This window comes from Nicotiana tomentosiformis, chromosome 11 (genome assembly GCF_000390325.3).
Source record: "Nicotiana tomentosiformis chromosome 11, ASM39032v3, whole genome shotgun sequence".
NCBI lineage: Eukaryota > Viridiplantae > Streptophyta > Magnoliopsida > Solanales > Solanaceae > Nicotiana > Nicotiana tomentosiformis.
Window position 1 is genome coordinate 94,081,025 of NC_090822.1, and position 17,019 is coordinate 94,098,043.

At 37.7% G+C, this 17,019-nt stretch overlaps 2 protein-coding genes across 2 annotated transcripts; both read left to right on the top strand.

Annotated features, from left to right (window-relative positions):
• The first annotated feature begins 936 nt into the window (after window positions 1–936).
• Window positions 937–3,451, top strand: LOC104116139 (cysteine and histidine-rich domain-containing protein RAR1). Its single transcript, XM_009626938.4, has 5 exons — window positions 937–1,180; window positions 1,274–1,356; window positions 2,157–2,311; window positions 2,563–2,801; window positions 2,968–3,451. Exons 1-5 carry the CDS (start codon window positions 1,076–1,078, stop codon window positions 3,061–3,063), a joined length of 678 nt encoding a protein of 225 aa, XP_009625233.2. The 5' UTR covers window positions 937–1,075; the 3' UTR covers window positions 3,064–3,451.
• An 8,019-nt stretch (window positions 3,452–11,470) lies between these two features.
• On the top strand, window positions 11,471–16,423 carry LOC104116140 (65-kDa microtubule-associated protein 3). The gene is made up of 13 exons (XM_009626939.4): window positions 11,471–11,614; window positions 12,553–12,640; window positions 12,781–12,987; window positions 13,295–13,537; window positions 13,618–13,827; window positions 13,912–14,067; window positions 14,189–14,348; window positions 14,452–14,603; window positions 14,686–14,773; window positions 14,916–14,989; window positions 15,087–15,161; window positions 15,249–15,543; window positions 15,697–16,423. Exons 2-13 carry the CDS (start codon window positions 12,569–12,571, stop codon window positions 16,161–16,163), a joined length of 2,199 nt encoding a protein of 732 aa, XP_009625234.1. The 5' UTR covers window positions 11,471–11,614; window positions 12,553–12,568; the 3' UTR covers window positions 16,164–16,423.
• Window positions 16,424–17,019: the final 596 nt, after the last annotated feature.

The window sequence follows — 17,019 nt, forward strand, 5'->3', positions numbered from 1 at the left end:
TCAGTAATGGAGAGACTTCGATGCCAGAGGATCGGTTGCAACGCCACCTTCACTGAGGATGATAACCCTGAAAACTCCTGCACTTATCACGAATCCGTTCGTCTCCCCCTTTATTTAATCTCTCTGATTCAATTCCTTGTTTTTTAAATTTAATTCATGTATTCGCTTCAGTTTTAATCTCTTTAAACTTCATTATAAGTCACTTGACAATGGAATTATTTAGTATTGAAATGTTCTATAAAGTGAACTTATCATTAGCAAGTACATCAATCTGATTGGTGCAGTCTTGTACTTTTCGTTAGCTTAGAAAGTTCTTTTTTTGAGAAATATAATGAGTTTTCAACTATACTATCCTTTTTAGTGTAGTTAACTAACTGTATGAGGGGATAAACAACAAATCAGGCAATAATGTCGATCTTCCAGTTTTCCCCATATAAAAAAACCTATTTATAGCATCAATATCCAATTAGGATAAAGGAAGTGACAAAACTAGTTAAATCTACTGAATGCATGGTAAAATTTACCTAGGTCTACCTTTTAGGGATCGAAATCGATTTCTCTTTCTTTGAATCTGTTGTAATGTGCAAAGGGACTGGAGCTTCTTTACACTCGCAGAAACCAGGAAAGAAACATTTGCAGCATCTTAGTGTGGAATTTGTTGTAAGAAATTTGCTGATTTTTTTATTCTTAAAGCAGATTTAACTCGGGATAAAGAAAGGTCACTAGGTAAAAACTGAGGAGTGCTTACTAATAGCTCAAATTCTAGCTTTTTTCTTATGTCCTTGTGAGCCCCGCGTAGCATGTAGGTGCACAATTGCATGTACATGTACTATCCTATTGCACATACATCACCTTAAGAAAACGTGTTTACATTATCAAGAATCAGCAGGATGTCGTTTTGCTTACTGATAAAAAAAGATAGTCAACAGGATATCTGGTGAAATTACTGCAAATAGATGCAAGAATATGATTATCATTTGGAATGTAGAGACTATAGCAGAAACCTACTATGAGACAATATAAATTTTGCAAGAATCTTAATTTTGCATTTCCGTGGAGTTGAACGTCATCTCTTATGAATTATGCATTACCTTCTAAACATCTGTTGATAAGTTTGTTCTTCTTTTGCACGGACCGCATTGAACGTGAATGCACTTGCTGGGTCCTTTGGCATCAGGGTGTAAGTGAAATCAATTTTCCGATTTCTTATCTTGCTTTGCAGATACCGTAGCTTCTAAAACATCCAGCTAATCATCTAAGTTCATATTTGCAGCCTTTATTTCATGATGGAATGAAGAAGTGGAGTTGTTGCAAGAAAAGCAGTCATGATTTCAGTTTATTTCTCGAAATTCCTGGGTGGGTACCTTATGTTTTTCCTTATTTTACTTCAGACTTTCGTGCCAAATAGTAGTACCCTTTCTGTTTGCTAGAATCTGTTGAAACTGGTATATTATAAAGCTTTAGACCCAGGCATTGCTTTAATTAGTTAAGGCAGAATCTGATTGCATTTTATTTTCGATTCATGTATGTCATAATCTTCCTCTCAGTAGTTATATTACTTTGAATTCATTATTCTTTTTAACCGCCCAGCTGGAAACGCTTCAGACACTTCTACTCTATGATTAGTTGTTAATTTTTAAATTAAACCTTGCATCTCTTTGTTGTTTTCCGGTATGGGGAAGGAGAGAAGGGGTGGGGTGGTGGTGGGGTGTTATAGTGTAAGATGCAGGGAGCTTGTGCCCTGCATTATCAATTTGAACAGTTTGAGGAGGTATTATGCGGGGTCATTTATTAATCGTAGGCAAACCCTTTTCTTTTCCTAATTTTTGTTGCCTCTACTATTCTTGTTAAGTGATCAAGAAACTCATTTCCATCCGTCACAGATTATTGGTTTCTTTTATCCCCTTATTCCTACACACAATGAGAAAAGAACATACTTATTCTTTTGGGATAGGTAATAAGTAACAACATACTTCTTTTATCAATCCTCCTCATCTACTTATCTCTAGTGTAAGAAGAACTACGTAACACTTTCATAATTGGCTTGATTTGTTTGACTAGCATGAAATGGAACCTTCCTGAGATTGCTAAATATCGAGCTAAAACACATAATTTCTTCTGTGTCTGCCAGTAACATCAAAGTTTTTTTTGTGCAGTTGTAAGACAGGAAAGCACACAACAGAAAAACCAGTGATAGCAAATCCAGCTGCTAACCGGAATAGAGCAATTCCTGCACCAACTTCTACAACCAATGTATCACCGAAAGAAGCTTGTCCTAGATGCCGCCAGGGATTCTTTTGTTCTGATCACGGTAGTCTTCCATCTTCTTACTTCATCTAGCGATATACTTTGGACGACTAGGACAGTTTTAGTTGAGTTTAGCAAGCTGAAAGTGCTGAGTAGGCTGTTAATCTTATCAATACTGAGCTCAAGCTTCTGGGTTCTTGCTAGGAAAAAGTTTGTTTTCATCCTCAAACTGCTTTTTGTTCTACTCCCAATATAGGGACTCTCTTTTGCTTTTTGCCCGGACTCTGATCAGTGTTCTTGCTATTGGTTTTTAAGGTTCACAACCCAGAGAAGTAATTCCAAAAGCATCAAATACAGTAACATCTGTACCTTCTGAGAGCAATACAGATGTACAGCAATGCCATCCTGCTCCGGTGAAGAAGAAAGTTGATATAAACGAACCCCAAATTTGTAAAAACAAGGGCTGTGGTAAGACCTTTACAGAAAAGGAAAATCATGACACTGCTTGCAGTTACCATCCTGGCCCCGCTATCTTCCATGATCGGATGAGAGGAGTAAGTTGATAAAGAAACACTCATTTTGTTTAGTTTCTTTCGAGGGTGCCAAGCATTGCTTTTGTGATATTTCGCTGCGTTTGTACAATATCTCCCTACTTGTCTTTAGTGGTTAATGTTCAACCATCGTAAAACTCATGTTTTCTGGTTGCCTTTGAATTTGCAGTGGAAATGCTGTGATATTCATGTCAAAGAATTTGATGAGTTCATGAGCATATCGCCATGCACCACAGGATGGCACAATGCCAACCCAGCGTCCTAACAGGGTGACAGATGAGCCCTGTTTGTTTCACCATTTATTGATCAAATTAAGGTTGCTAGTATGGCATTGGTACAATTTTACTTTCAGTCCTTCTGTAAGGTGCCAAAGGACAATTGAGAATGGACAATCTATGATGTCTGAAGTTTTGACAGAGTTTGGAGTAAAAGCTCACTCAATTAACGCACAGTTGAGAGTAAAGAATGTTGGGATGCGCTTAAGCCTTTGTCATGCATGGTTGGTGTCATTGTTCTTGTGTTTTGTTGTGAGATTGTGACCTTATAACCAAAAGGTTGAACAGGTTTACTTGCTCCTATTGCACCTTTATCTTATTGGTTAACCCTTTATGGACTTCTAAGCAATTCTATAAAATTGCAATATTACAATTTAACTAGATGTTGAAACACTAATCTTGTGAATGTTTTTAGTTTGCTCAAAAACAGAGAAAATGAGGGTTTGAAGGATTTAAACTTTCAAGTACTGAAACCTCTCATGTGGAATATCTCTAACCCAAGAATATGACTAGTTATATTTCTTAGTTGAATGGTTGGCCAAACTAATAAGTTTTGCGCCGCTTCTTTGTATAATTCTAGCCTTTTAGAATATGTGATTTTCCAACTATGGTATGCTATCTATATTGCCACTTTAATCAAGCTAAAAGCTACTAAGCTAACCATATTGAGAAAAGACCAACCTCGGCTGGACGCCAAACTAGAAGTTAAGCGGGCATAATTGAAATACTAAAGTGAATTATGAATATATATTTTTTCAACTAATAACTATGTTAAATATATATTTATATATGCAAATTACAAAGGTTATACATATTGTCGATTTGGCAAAGTTTTGATTCATGAAGAGCGTTGGGGCAAACCTGGAAATATTGCTTTCATTGTATCCACTTTGAAATACTTAACTTCATCCTGGATTAGTAATGTCGGGACTAGTGATGCTGAGATTATTTCTTATCGATTGTTTGGTTTGGTGTATTAAAAATAACATGCATTACATAGTTTTTTTAATATTTATTTACAAAAATACCCTTCACATTCTTTACAAAGGATTTGGAAAAGGCTTTGAAATAACAGTTCTATCTTCATACATGCTTATCCGTGTTAAACAAATTATCGTATTTGTAACGCCATGGTTTGCTATGTGTAAGAATAATACTTAATAGGGTATATAACTAATAACTTCATAGGTTGAAAAACACTACCAAACAAGGGATTAATAATACCAAAGTTAATATATGGAATATTATTTTTCCTAATACATGCTACCAAATGATCAGGATCTTGGTATACTGATTAAAAAATTATTTAATAACATTAACATAAGAGATACTTGACTAAATTACCTTTATCTCAACTCAAATTAGTAACTAATGGTTTGGTAGTTACGACAAATAGTTTGGACCAACTTTTTTGGCTAAAGTACAGATGAAACCGACTAGAGGGAGTAATTTGCAGAGTCACGAATATAGGGCCTTATGTCACGTCTTTTAGTCTTTAACTAAGTACATGAGTGACACTTAACAACTCGCTCACGATCTTTCATAATTTGCTCACGTTTTTGCTATGTCAAGTCAGCTTTACTACACTAAAGATCGTTAAGGCAATGTTAGAACATAGGAGCATTGCCAAAGGAAGCTTTTGTTACACCCCATATTTTCGTACGTGAAAGTACGTCGTAAGTCAATTGATATAAGCTCAGAAATGAGATCATCTTTGAAAGTACATAAAGTAAGTTAATCATGTTAACTTGGAGGTTACAAATATTTAAGATCATAAACTGCAAGTACCAATAGGGTTGGAAGGCTTAGAAGCTAAACAAATTGAAGAAAATAGGTTTCATCGAAAGTCAACAAGTTGGGAATGTTATAACATATACATTTGGGGTGAGACTAGGGTGCTCAAAATGATAAAGAGGTTATATTATGATTTATTTTATTCTTATGATAGTCGTGTGTTATATTTTGAAGTCAAGCGAGTTGTGGAACAAAAGTTGGCTAAGATCATCACAAGTTACATTCATAAATATGCTGAATATTAGGTCAAATGTAGCTGAGCATTTCTCCCAGTGTACTTGGAACTACGGGATGATCTATCTACAAAATTGAAGATCTACGAGTCTAGTTTCTAACGCATTAAATCATTTGTCAATACAATATCAGTGTAGAGAGATATTCACGTTTTTGCGAGACTGCGCTGGAAGCCTCTATGGGACCCACTTGGTCGGTGGCCGACCTTCACTTGTTTTTATCTCGTTTTTTGGATGACATTTGCTCATTTTTTGACCTCCTTCCATCCTCACACTCTCCAAACTCTCCCAAACAATTCCCCCAAGGCTCCAAACAAATTCCAAAAAAATACACCATAATCCAACATCAAAGTTAGCCAAAGGTGAAGAATAACCCCTCTATGGTATTGTGATGTGAATAAGGATGATGGTGAGCTAATTTAAGCTTAGGGTTCGAATATATCTACTGCCTAAGATATGTTTAACATCCTTTTGATGGTGTTTAAGGTTAATTACATATTGGTTGTGGTGTTGGAGTGAAAGATTACAAGATAACACTTGAAAGGGGAAGAGATGTTGTTATCTTTTGTTGGGTTTTTTTAAGGCTATATATATATATATGTTGTTATGGCTGGAAAATCAGTAAAATAACATAATTATGATATGTTTTATTTTTTTTATGCATGTCTATATATTTATCAAGTGAATTGGTGAAAGAAATATATGAAACTTTAGATTGGAAGTGAAGATTAGCTTAAGTCACTTCTATGGTGTGGTATTGCCATTGAGGCATGTTGTAAGCTAAATATAACTTGGATTTCGACTTGAAGCTACTGTAGGAGGTATGTGTATTGTGTTAAGCATGTGCCTAAGGTCATCATTGATGAGTGACTTCGTTATCATGTTAATGATACTGTTAAATTAAAGTAAGAAGTCTATAAGGGTGATATGGGTTATACGGATTCCAATAGGAGCTTGCCGCTCGTCATGAAGTAGTGGTGACTTGTTGTTGTTATACGGTGTCTTGTTATTGATATTTATATGTTGCTGGATTTCTCTAGTTGTTGTTGTTGGTATATGGTATTGGAGTAGGCCCTTGTTACTGGGGAGATGCTGCCGAATTTACGTCAACGAGCTAATAGCTTGAGTAACGAACTTAGCCTTTACTCAGCACTGATTTTGAATCTCCTTATGCTATGGTAAATTGAGTTGAGTTGTTTGAAGAGTTGCTCGGAAGGTATTAAGAAGTAAACGGGGTTAAGGTATGTTAAGGCTAAATATTTTCTTCATTTTGGCATGATCTCGTAACTACATGTGTTTGATAACGAGACATAAAGAGAAGTCTGAATATATGTACATTATCCTAGTCTCATAAGTTATCATATTCTCCCTTATCGAGACTTTATATTCAGTTAAGTATTGTCTTCTTCTAGTCAAGAGAGCACAGAGTCTATATATATACAATATTATAATATTTTTACCACCATCGAGCTATAATAAGTGGACATGCCCCTATTGCGCAGTATTACAGTATTTTTACCACCATCGAGCTATAATCGGTGGGCAGGCCCCTATTGGGCAACCTCTGATCAGATGGTAAGTTATATACCGAGCCTACTGTGGCTGAGCGCCTATGAGCGAGCCCAGAATGGCCGAGATACAGAGACTAGTATGGCCGAGTGCCTATGAGCGAACCTACTATGGCAGAGCAGTTATACGTATCGAGCCTTATAGAGCCGAACAACTATTTTATTTACTATATCGAGAAAGTTGAGTCAATATCAGCATGTAAGCATATCTTTAGATTATCTTTGACTCCCAGTTACTTTTAGTTATTATATTATCAGTTCAGTCTCAGCTTTCAGTTATTCTATTGTCTTACATACTCGGTACATTATTTTGTATTGATGCCCCTTATGCGGGGGACGCTGCATTTCATACCTGCAGGTCCTGATAGACATTTGGATAGACCTTCCCAGCAGACAGAGTCAAACATCAGCTTGGTTTGTAAGATCCACTCCCTCGGAGTTACCAGGTCTAGACCTTGGAGTCCATTTTTTATACAAGTTTGATGGGTAGGTAGAGGCCCTGTCCCGACCATAATATAATCATCTCCAGAGGCTTGTAGACGAGTCCTGTATATTTTGTATATCCGTAAATGTTCATGGCAGCTTCGTCGGCCTGCACAGTCATATATATCAGCCTTTTGGTATGCTTATCCCTCAGATGAGAGAGACATTATTTTCAGATGACTTAGAATATGGCCTCATTGGCCTAAGTTGAGGGTTACCCCTCTAGATTTCACAGTTATAGAGTGGTATGCTCGTACCGAGTATGGCACCGGGTGTCGGCCATGCCTCTTCAGGTTTAGGGTGTGACAACTTTTGTATTACATAGAACTTCATTGCTTTGCTTGATGAATTACAAATGAATGGCCCCCATTATATACTAGTCTCCTAGGGGCTAGTATGTAAATATTAATTGTTACATAAGTCCTTAATATTTACAAGATAAGGGCTTTATCTAGAATTCTCTACAAGCCTAGAAGATTCCAAGGACTTTTCTAGCAAATCCATAGGGATCTAGGGTCTTCCAAAGGAAATGTCCATACTTATCTAGAATCTTCTCACAGACACTAGCCTTCCTCTAATGTAAGCCCCCACATGGCATTAATATATGCCAAATGGTGCTTATGTGGCATGATAACATGGCAGGTCATCACATTCTCCCCCACTTAATGTTGCGACGACCGCGACGCAATATTGCTGCATAAACTTTTGGTTCTTATCTTTGAATTGCCATAAGTCTTCATATCGTTCCCATGTGGCCTCCTCCGGTGATCTCCCCTTCTAATGGTCGAGGAACATAGCAGTGGCTTTTTGACCTTGTTTTTGCCTGGCCTGGTAATCCATGATAGCCTCAATCTCCCGATCATGCGAGGCGGTGATAGTAATAGGTGCTCAACTTGATTGGCCCCTACTCAGATTATACTTGTCTTCATGATATGGCTTAAGCATGCTGGCATGGAAGTCAAGGTAGATCTTAAGATATGATGACATGTCAAGCTTGTATGAGATCTTGCCTACCTTGGCGATGATCTTAAATGGCCCCCCATACTTGCGAATCATATTCTGATGCATGCTCCGTAGTGCTTTGAATTGTCTTGGTTTAAACTTTACCATGAACATATCCCCAACTCTATAGTCCATGGGACGCCGCTTACCATCCGCAAACTTCATCTTCTTAGTTGCCTTATCCAAGTAGGACTTAGCAGTGTCAAGCTGCTCCTCCCATCCTTTGGCCATATGATAAGCCCCCAAACTTTTTCCCTCGAATACGACTGGTAATGAATATGGGCTTTATGGCTGTTGGCCTGTGGCTAGCTCAAATGGTGTCCGCCCCGTGGACTCACTCCACTACAAGTTATAAGAGAATTGGGCGATGTCTAGGAACCTTGCCCAATCTTTCTGATGCGTGCTTACATAATTCCTCAAGTAGCATTATAGTAAGGCATTGACCCATTCCATTTGTCCATCTGTCTGTGGGTGGAAACTAGTGTAAAAGTGTAGTTCCATGCCAAGTATGTCGAATAACTCTCTCCAAAAGTTTCCAATAAAATGGGGATCCCGATCACTGATAATATGCCTTGGTAAGCCCCAATACTACACCATATTCTAAAAGAATAGCTTAGCGGCTTCCTTGGCAGTGCAACCTGGTGAGGCGAGCATGAAGGTAGCATATTTGGAAAATCTATCCATGACCACCATAATAGTACCATAACCACCGAACTTTGGTAGGCAAGTGATAAAGTCCATAGTCATGCTCTCCCATGGACGCTCTGCAACTGGTAGTAGCTTCAAAAGTCCTCCAGGTTGTTGCTCAACCTTGTCCCATTGACACACAAGACAAGTCTGCACATAACATTCTATGTCATCTTGCATGCATGGCCAATAGTAGACTAACTCAACCAAGGCCCTAATGCAACGTTGGCCTGGATGACCATCCCACATTGTGTCATGACTCTCCCTTATGATCCGCCGTCTAATGTTTCCAAACTCAGGTACGTAGACCCGCCGACTCGTGGTAAGCAATAGATCGTCTTCTACCCAAAAACATCTCATCTTGCCCTGGTCGGCTAAATCGATAGCCTGTTTGGATGCTGGATCATGCTGTATGCCTTTTTTATAGCCTCACAAATGTCCCAACTTGCTGAAGTGATGGAAGCAAGATCGGTTTTTCGACTCAAGGGATCGGCTACGGCGTTACCTTTGCCCAGCTTATACTACACCACATAATCAAACTCGGCCAAGAAATCCTGCCACCTGGCCTGTTTTGGTGTGAGCTTCTTCTACGTCTGAAATTAGCTGGTAGCCACATTATCAGTCTTGACTACGAACCTCGACCCGAGCAAATAATGTCACCGTGTATGAAGGCAATGCACAATGACAGTAATCTCCTTCTCTTGCATCGTGTAACACCACTCTGTCTCATTTAACTTTCGGCTCTCAAACACTATGGGATGCTTATTCTGCATTAGGACTCCCCAATTGGCAAAGTCTGAGGCATCTGTGTGCACCTTAAATGTATTGGCAAAGTCAGGTAACGCCAAGACTGGCTCCTCTGTTACAGCTGCCTTAAGGCCTTCAAATGCCTTTTGACAATGCTCCGTCCAAACCCATGGCTTGTTCTTCTTTAGCAACTCAGTCAATGGTACGGCCTTTGCTGACTAGCCACTAATAAACCGACGATAGTAGTTAACAAGGCCAAGGAAGGATCTCAACTCAGTTATATTTATAGGTGCCTCCCACTCCTGGATAGCACGTACCTTAGTCTCGTCCATGCGTAGCTCGCCATTGCTAATAACATGGCCTAAGAAGTGCACCTTTGATTGTGCAAACTCGCATTTCTCCCTCTTGATGTATAGCTCGTTCTCCCGCAAGACTTGAAAAACCTTCCTTAAGTTCTCTATGTGCTCCTCCAAGGGGTTGCTGTAGATGACTATGTCGTCCACCTCGCGTGCATTCCGTTCACCGCCATACTCCTTTTGCTTATGGACCTTCACATTTGTCCCTTTTGCAAGTACCACGCCCTTGATAATACCAACCATGGTTCCCTACAAATCTTCCTTCTAGCAATGCGCATGTGTTCTAACATTCCCTTAGCGATCTTTAGTGTAGTAAGACTGACTTGGCATAGTAAGAACGTGAGCAAGTTGTGCAAGATCGTGAGCGGGTTGTCAAGTATCGCACGTGTACTTAGTTAAAGTCTAAGGATGTGACATAGGCGGGAGAGAGTGTGATGACCCGCTATGTCATCATGCCATATAGGTGCCATCTGGCATATATTAATGCCGTGTGGAAGCTTGCATATGAGGAAAGCTAGCATTTGTGAGAAGATTCTAGAGAAGTTTGGACATTTCCTTTAGAAGACCCTAGATCCCTATGGATTTGCTAGGAAAGTCCTTGAAATCTTCTAGGCTTGTAGAGAATTCTAGACAAAGCTCTTATGAATTACAAATGAATGACCCCCTTTATATACTAGTCTTTTAGGGGCTAGTGTGTAAATATTAATTATTACAAGTCCTTAATATTTACAAGATAAAGGGCTTTCTCTAGAATTCTCTACAAGCCTAGAAGATTCCAAGAACTTTTCTAACAAATCCATAGGGATCTAGAGTCTTCCAAAGGAAATATCCATACTTCTCTAGAATCTTCTCACAATTGCTAGCCTTCCTCCTATGCAAGCTTCCACATGGTATTAATATATGTCAAATGTCGCCTATATGACATGACGACATGGCGGGTCATCACACTTAGCTCTTATGTCCATCAAGACATCTTTTAGACCCTCCCGTTTTCGTATTACTTTATCTTTAGCATATAAATCTTAATTTCTTGATATTTTACTTTATTTCCTAATTTTTCAATTCGAGCTAGTTTCACTTTTGAAAAGAAAAAAGAACTGGTTCAAGCTCAACTTGATTGCAACTTGATTATATAGTCGGACTTCTGTGTAACAACCAACCTCTATAACAATATTTCAAAATAACAAGCAAATTTCTTTGAAAACAATTTTATGTTAATAACAAACAGTATTTTACCTTTTACAACAACATTCATCATCATTATTATCTCTTATAACATAAAAAGAATTGAAGTTTTTAATTATTTATTATTTATAATAGTTAAATAATATCTAAATGTCAAGTGTTTCGCTATAAAATGTAACAAAAGGTCTTGGACACACGAGGCTGCTCAGTTGTGTAAAAATTCAATTGGGCTCGGGTCGGCCCAGCTCCAAGGACTATAGCATGGGAAGCATTTTAGACCTGTGGATTTCTGATACAAGCCCAGATCCACAATATCCGTTGTTATTTATTTCAATTTTAATATAATGGACGCCAAATCAGGAAACCCCCATATTTCAAATTTCAAATTATTTGCTGGGACAAGCTGACCTCTCTTCTTCCTCTCCATCTCTCGCTGCTGCAGTGCCAACTCCTCGCAATCTCCCTTCTCCGCCCAAATACACAGTCGTATGTTTTCCTCTTTCTAAATTTCGTTCTTCAATCGTTTTCAATTGAGCAGCAGTTTATGCGCATTTTTTATTTGTTACGATGTGTTAATGGCCTACTAATATGCATTTTCACTTAAGAAACGGACAAAAAATTGTAATGCTATTATTTTCAACGAGCTGTCAGCACTTGGGATGAAATTCGTAAATTTCAAGTCTTTTGAAATATCATTCTGATTATCCGCACGGCTAGTTTGAAATTTTGACAATCTCAAATCTAAGCATTTGAAATCACCTACAATTCCCCTTTTAATCTAATCCAGTTTGTTCAAGTTAGAACTTAATTAAGGTTTAATAAGTTAGCAAAATAGATATTTGATATCCTAGCATCACCCAAGGGTGTAACCTAGTAATCAACAAAGTGGGTGAACCATGAGGCCTTGGTTTTATATCTCCGATGGAGGAAAAACATTTGGTAATTTCTTCCCATTTGCATAAGCTTTGGACAGAGTTACTCGGTACCTGTGTTGGTTGAAGATAGCAGGTACCATAAAATAAAATAAAATAAAAAAGAAGATATTTGTATCCTAATTCCTAGGACTTAAGAATTCTACAGATTATGAGATTATAGAGTTGATTATAGCTTAGAATTTGAACTGTTAATTGTGGGTATGAGAATTGAAGGTGTCTTAAGAGGATTCTTTATTTAGCAAAGTTAAATCTGCGGATATTGTATCTTAGGTGAAAAACTGTGAGGGACTAGGCATGCTCATTTTTAAGAATAGACGTCAGAAGGACATTAAAAATTGTGTTACTTTCTTGATCACTTATTTATCAGACTAATTGTTACAGTTTATGACCAATGTTACAGTTGATGACTGGTGAAATTGCTATCTCTGATTTATTATTATACAATATTTTTTCGAATATAATCTTGTAAAAATCATTCTTAATTGGCAGTGGAAATATCTCCGAGATGTCAACTCCTCAAAATGACCCGCTTATGCAAACGGAAACAACATGTGGGTTGTTGCTGCATGAACTGCAGGTAGTAACTTTTATGAATATATTGCCTATAACATGTTCATAATTATTTATGTTTTATGTATTTATCTTCTTGATTTCATGATGGAAGGCATCCTACATATTCAATATGCTCTTTTTTCCTTTCTTCTTTTTTTGTTGAAGATTATATGGGATGAAGTTGGGGAGTGTGATACCGAGAGGGACAAAATGCTATTTGAGATTGAACGAGAATGCTTGGAAGTGTACAGAAGAAAAGTGGATCAAGCGAACAGGAGCAGGGCTCAGTTAAGGCAGGCTATTGCTGATTCAGAAGCAGAGCTTGCTGCTATCTGTTCTGCTATGGGGGAGCGCCCCGTGCACATTAAGCAGGTTAGGAATGACATAGCCAATTAATTACCTTTACAGTTTCAATATGTGGGCTGCTTGTATGAAATGCCCATATCGCAGTTGCTTTATCTGTAAATACCATATTAAATTGTACCAAGCTAGTGCTGGTTCGTTTAATTCTTGCAACAATGTTAAGATGAAGCAGCCTCCAGGCTCTTCTTTATATTCTATGGAAAAAATATTGTAAATGGATACCCTATATATTGATTTAGAGTAAGGTTTACATGTTTTTTTTTCTCCTTTCACAAGATCAGTTATGGAAATTTTATAATGAATCTCTTGTATTCAGTCTGATCAGAACAAAGGAGGTTTGAAGGCAGAACTTAGAGCCATTGTTCCAGCACTGGAGGAGATGCGGAAGAGGAAATCTGACAGAAAGAATCAAATCATTGAAGTTACGGAGCAGATACAGAAGATTAAGAATGAAATCTTTAGGTTTACTTCTACAAGCATGGTAGTGGATGAAAGTGATTTATCATTACGAAAGCTCGAAGAATTGCATACAGAACTGCATGCACTTCAAAAAGAAAAGGTTAGCAGTTTCTCTACAGCGCCAAGGCCAATGTTCTCCGTCCCTGTCCTTTGATTTAAACTATTATTCTTTTTTGGCAGAGTGAACGCTTGAAGCAGGTTCTGGATCACCTAGGTACTTTGAACTCACTATGCTCGGTTCTTGGCATGGATTTCAAACATACTATCAGTGAGGTGGATCCCAGTCTAGGGGAATCAGAAGAAATTAAGAACATTAGTAATGATACCATACACAATTTAGCAGTTGCAATACAAAGACTACAAGAAGTTAAGTTACAAAGGATGCAGCGGGTATGCAGATGAGTAAATTATTCTAGTGTTACCTATCATTTTTGTTACACTCTGTAGACATTGATGACCTTCTGGTTTTTGCAGCTACAAGATCTTACTACATCCATGTTGGAACTATGGAATTTGATGGATACACCCATTGAAGAGCAAAATATATTTCAGAATGTCACTCGTAAGATAGCTGCCAAAGAACATGAGATAACAGAGCCTGACATGTTGTCTGTTGAATTCATTGCTCATGTAAGTTATAGAATCTTTGAGATTATTGTAACTATTAGTTTTCCGTTGTTGCTGGTGCTTCTTCTGCTTGACTTTGAAATTGTACTTCGGGACTTATAGTAATGTCCCCTTAACTATCAAGGTTGAGGGAGAAGTGTCCCGTTTGGAAGAACTGAAAGCAAGCAAAATGAAGGAGCTTGTTTTGAAGAAGAGGTCAGAACTAGAGGAGATCTACAGAAAAACACATATCGTTGCTGATTCAGACAGTGCAATGAGTATAGCTATTGAGGCTATTGAATCTGGTATTTAAGTTGTACTCAAGTAGAAAACAGAAACCCAATTGATTACTATGTCTTTGTTATGAAATTAATTTTTATGCTCTTCTTTGTTCATATCTCTGAAAAGGAGCTGTCAATGCTGCTTCTGTCCTTGAGCAAATTGAGCTCCAAATAGCTCAAGCTAAAGAGGAAGCTTTTAGCAGAAAAGACATTCTAGACAAAGTCGAGAAATGGATTGTTGCATGTGAGGAGGAGTGTTGGCTTGAGGAGTATAACAGGGTTGGTTTGCTTTCATCTAGCATTGACATGTTTCATGAAGTATGTCTAAAATGCTTATTCATTATCTTGATTTCTTGTCTAGGATGAAAATCGTTACAATGCTGGACGAGGCACCCACCTTACTCTGAAGCGTGCTGAGAAAGCTCGTGCTTTGGTTAATAAGCTTCCAGGTTTTTCTCATATACCTTATTCTTGCTAATGCTTATTTGTTTCATATAAAAGTTAGATGACGACATCTCAGTGGTGAAAGATGACCTTCTCTTTGTCGATAATGTTAATAACCTTCAAATCAATTAAAATGTTGTTCAACAGCAATGGTGGAGGCATTGGCATCAAAAACAAAAGCATGGGAGAATGAGAGAGGCACTTTATTCACTTATGATGGTGTATGCATTCCCCACCTTGAACTTTAAGATATGATAACATTCAGGTCTAAGGTTCCATACATGTAGATCTCCTAAATGGTTTGTTTCTTTTTGTTAGATTCGTGTTCTCGCTATGCTTGAAGAGTATACCATCTTGCGGGAAGAAAAGGAGCTGGAACGTAAGAGGCAGAGGGTATGAACTCTCAACTGGATTTATGTTGACTTTAAATGTATGCTATCATAGAAAGCTATAACCTGCACCCGATTCATCTTATATCAGGACCAGAAGAAACTTCAGGGACAGTTGATGGCAGAACAAGAGGCTCGTTATGGCTCTAAACCGAGCCCTATGAAGAACCAAAGTGCTAAAAAAGGTCCTAAGTTGTCATGTGGTGGTACTCCAAGCAATAAAAGGCTTTCGCTTGGAGGAACAATGCAGCAAACTTGTAAAACCGAACTCCCTCATTCCACTAAAGCTACCCCAAACACACGTCAAGCAAAGAAGTCCGAGCTCTTTCATCAGCTCGACCAATTTAATCATTCTAAGGATGATGGATTTGCAGAAAGATCAGCAGGTAACCAAACACTGACTGTGAATTTTAACTAGCTTTCTTATATCATATTAAAGAATTCAAGATGCAGTGGTTTCTTTCTTCTGATATCATATTAAAGAATTCTAGGTGTACTGCCCCTTTCTCAACTTAATTTAGTTATGCTTCTTTGCTTAGGGAGGAGAGGAGGTTTGGGTATTGATGAACATCCTTCAAAAAAGCACCCCATCAGTGCATTAAATGGTTCAGAAGTAGAGACATCAATGATGCGGAAGCCGTTCTCACCCATTTCTACCACAGATTCTTCGAATACCAATGCAACAAATATATTGGGAGATGTGAACAGAAAACAGAATGAGACGGTAATGAAAACCCTGCTAAGTAACCATACTACACCGTTCTCCACTCCTGTAAAGACAATTTCTACTGTTGAAGAAGAGAACAGAACTCCTGCTAGAGCAATGCCAATTCCTGTGCCTTCTACTCCTTCAACTGTGTCTGTTCCGATGCAGACAGCAACACCAGGTCCAGCTGTTGTTCTACCTTACAATTCGAAGCTAGCTGAAAGGATTCCTGTGGAGGAGGAGATTGAGTATTCCTTTGAGGAGAGGAGGTTTGCATTTGTCCTTCAGAGAACACATTAGTAAAAGTGTCATGCACATTAGACGAAATTGATTGTTAATTAAAAGCTTTCAGTATCTGTAGAGCAGTCAATAGTCTGTTGGTGTGCTTGAGAAACCAATTCAATTCTATTGGCTTTTTCAATGTAGATACAAAAATTAACTGAATTTTTATAATACTTGTCCTTGATAAGTAGTGCAAGTAAATGGACTCCAGTACTGCTGTTATTCAACCTCTGTTGGATTTGAAAATCGAGAAAATGATCAAAATGGGTCATTAATGTCTAATCAATTATTCCTCTTCATTATTTTGGTCCTTGATATATGCACCCTAATGTATATGGTCCTTAATGTATAGAAAAAATGTATCATTTTGGTTTTTAACCCTAAAAGCTAACAGATTTGTTAAAAGTTCTGTTAAATTTAATCCTTTAAAAAAAAGAAGAGGAAAGCTAGCCTCATTTCTGTCAGAGCAACATGAAACCAAACCCCTCCCTTTGACTGTTAGGGAAAGCTCCAAATCTCAGCTAAGTTTTGGGGAAGAAATTTACGGGCTATATTTTTTGGATAAGATCAAATTAGACCGCAGCAGATCTGGGTATCAAGAAGTTCAAGCAAATGACTCTTGTTTGTTTAGCAAAAGTTAAAAAATTTAATAACCAACTCAAACATTTCTAGGAAAAACAAAATATTGAAATAAAATTAATCATTTGCAAAAAAAAAACTCAAACAAACGCAAAATTTTACAAACTCTTTTTTTGAAAATTTTCAAACAAACGGGTGAATGTGAGGTCTGAAGTCTTTTGAAAAGATTCAGAAAAAGTTGTAGAGTACTTGTTAAGTTTTTTTTCCAAACAATTTTTTTTGTTGCATATTTTCA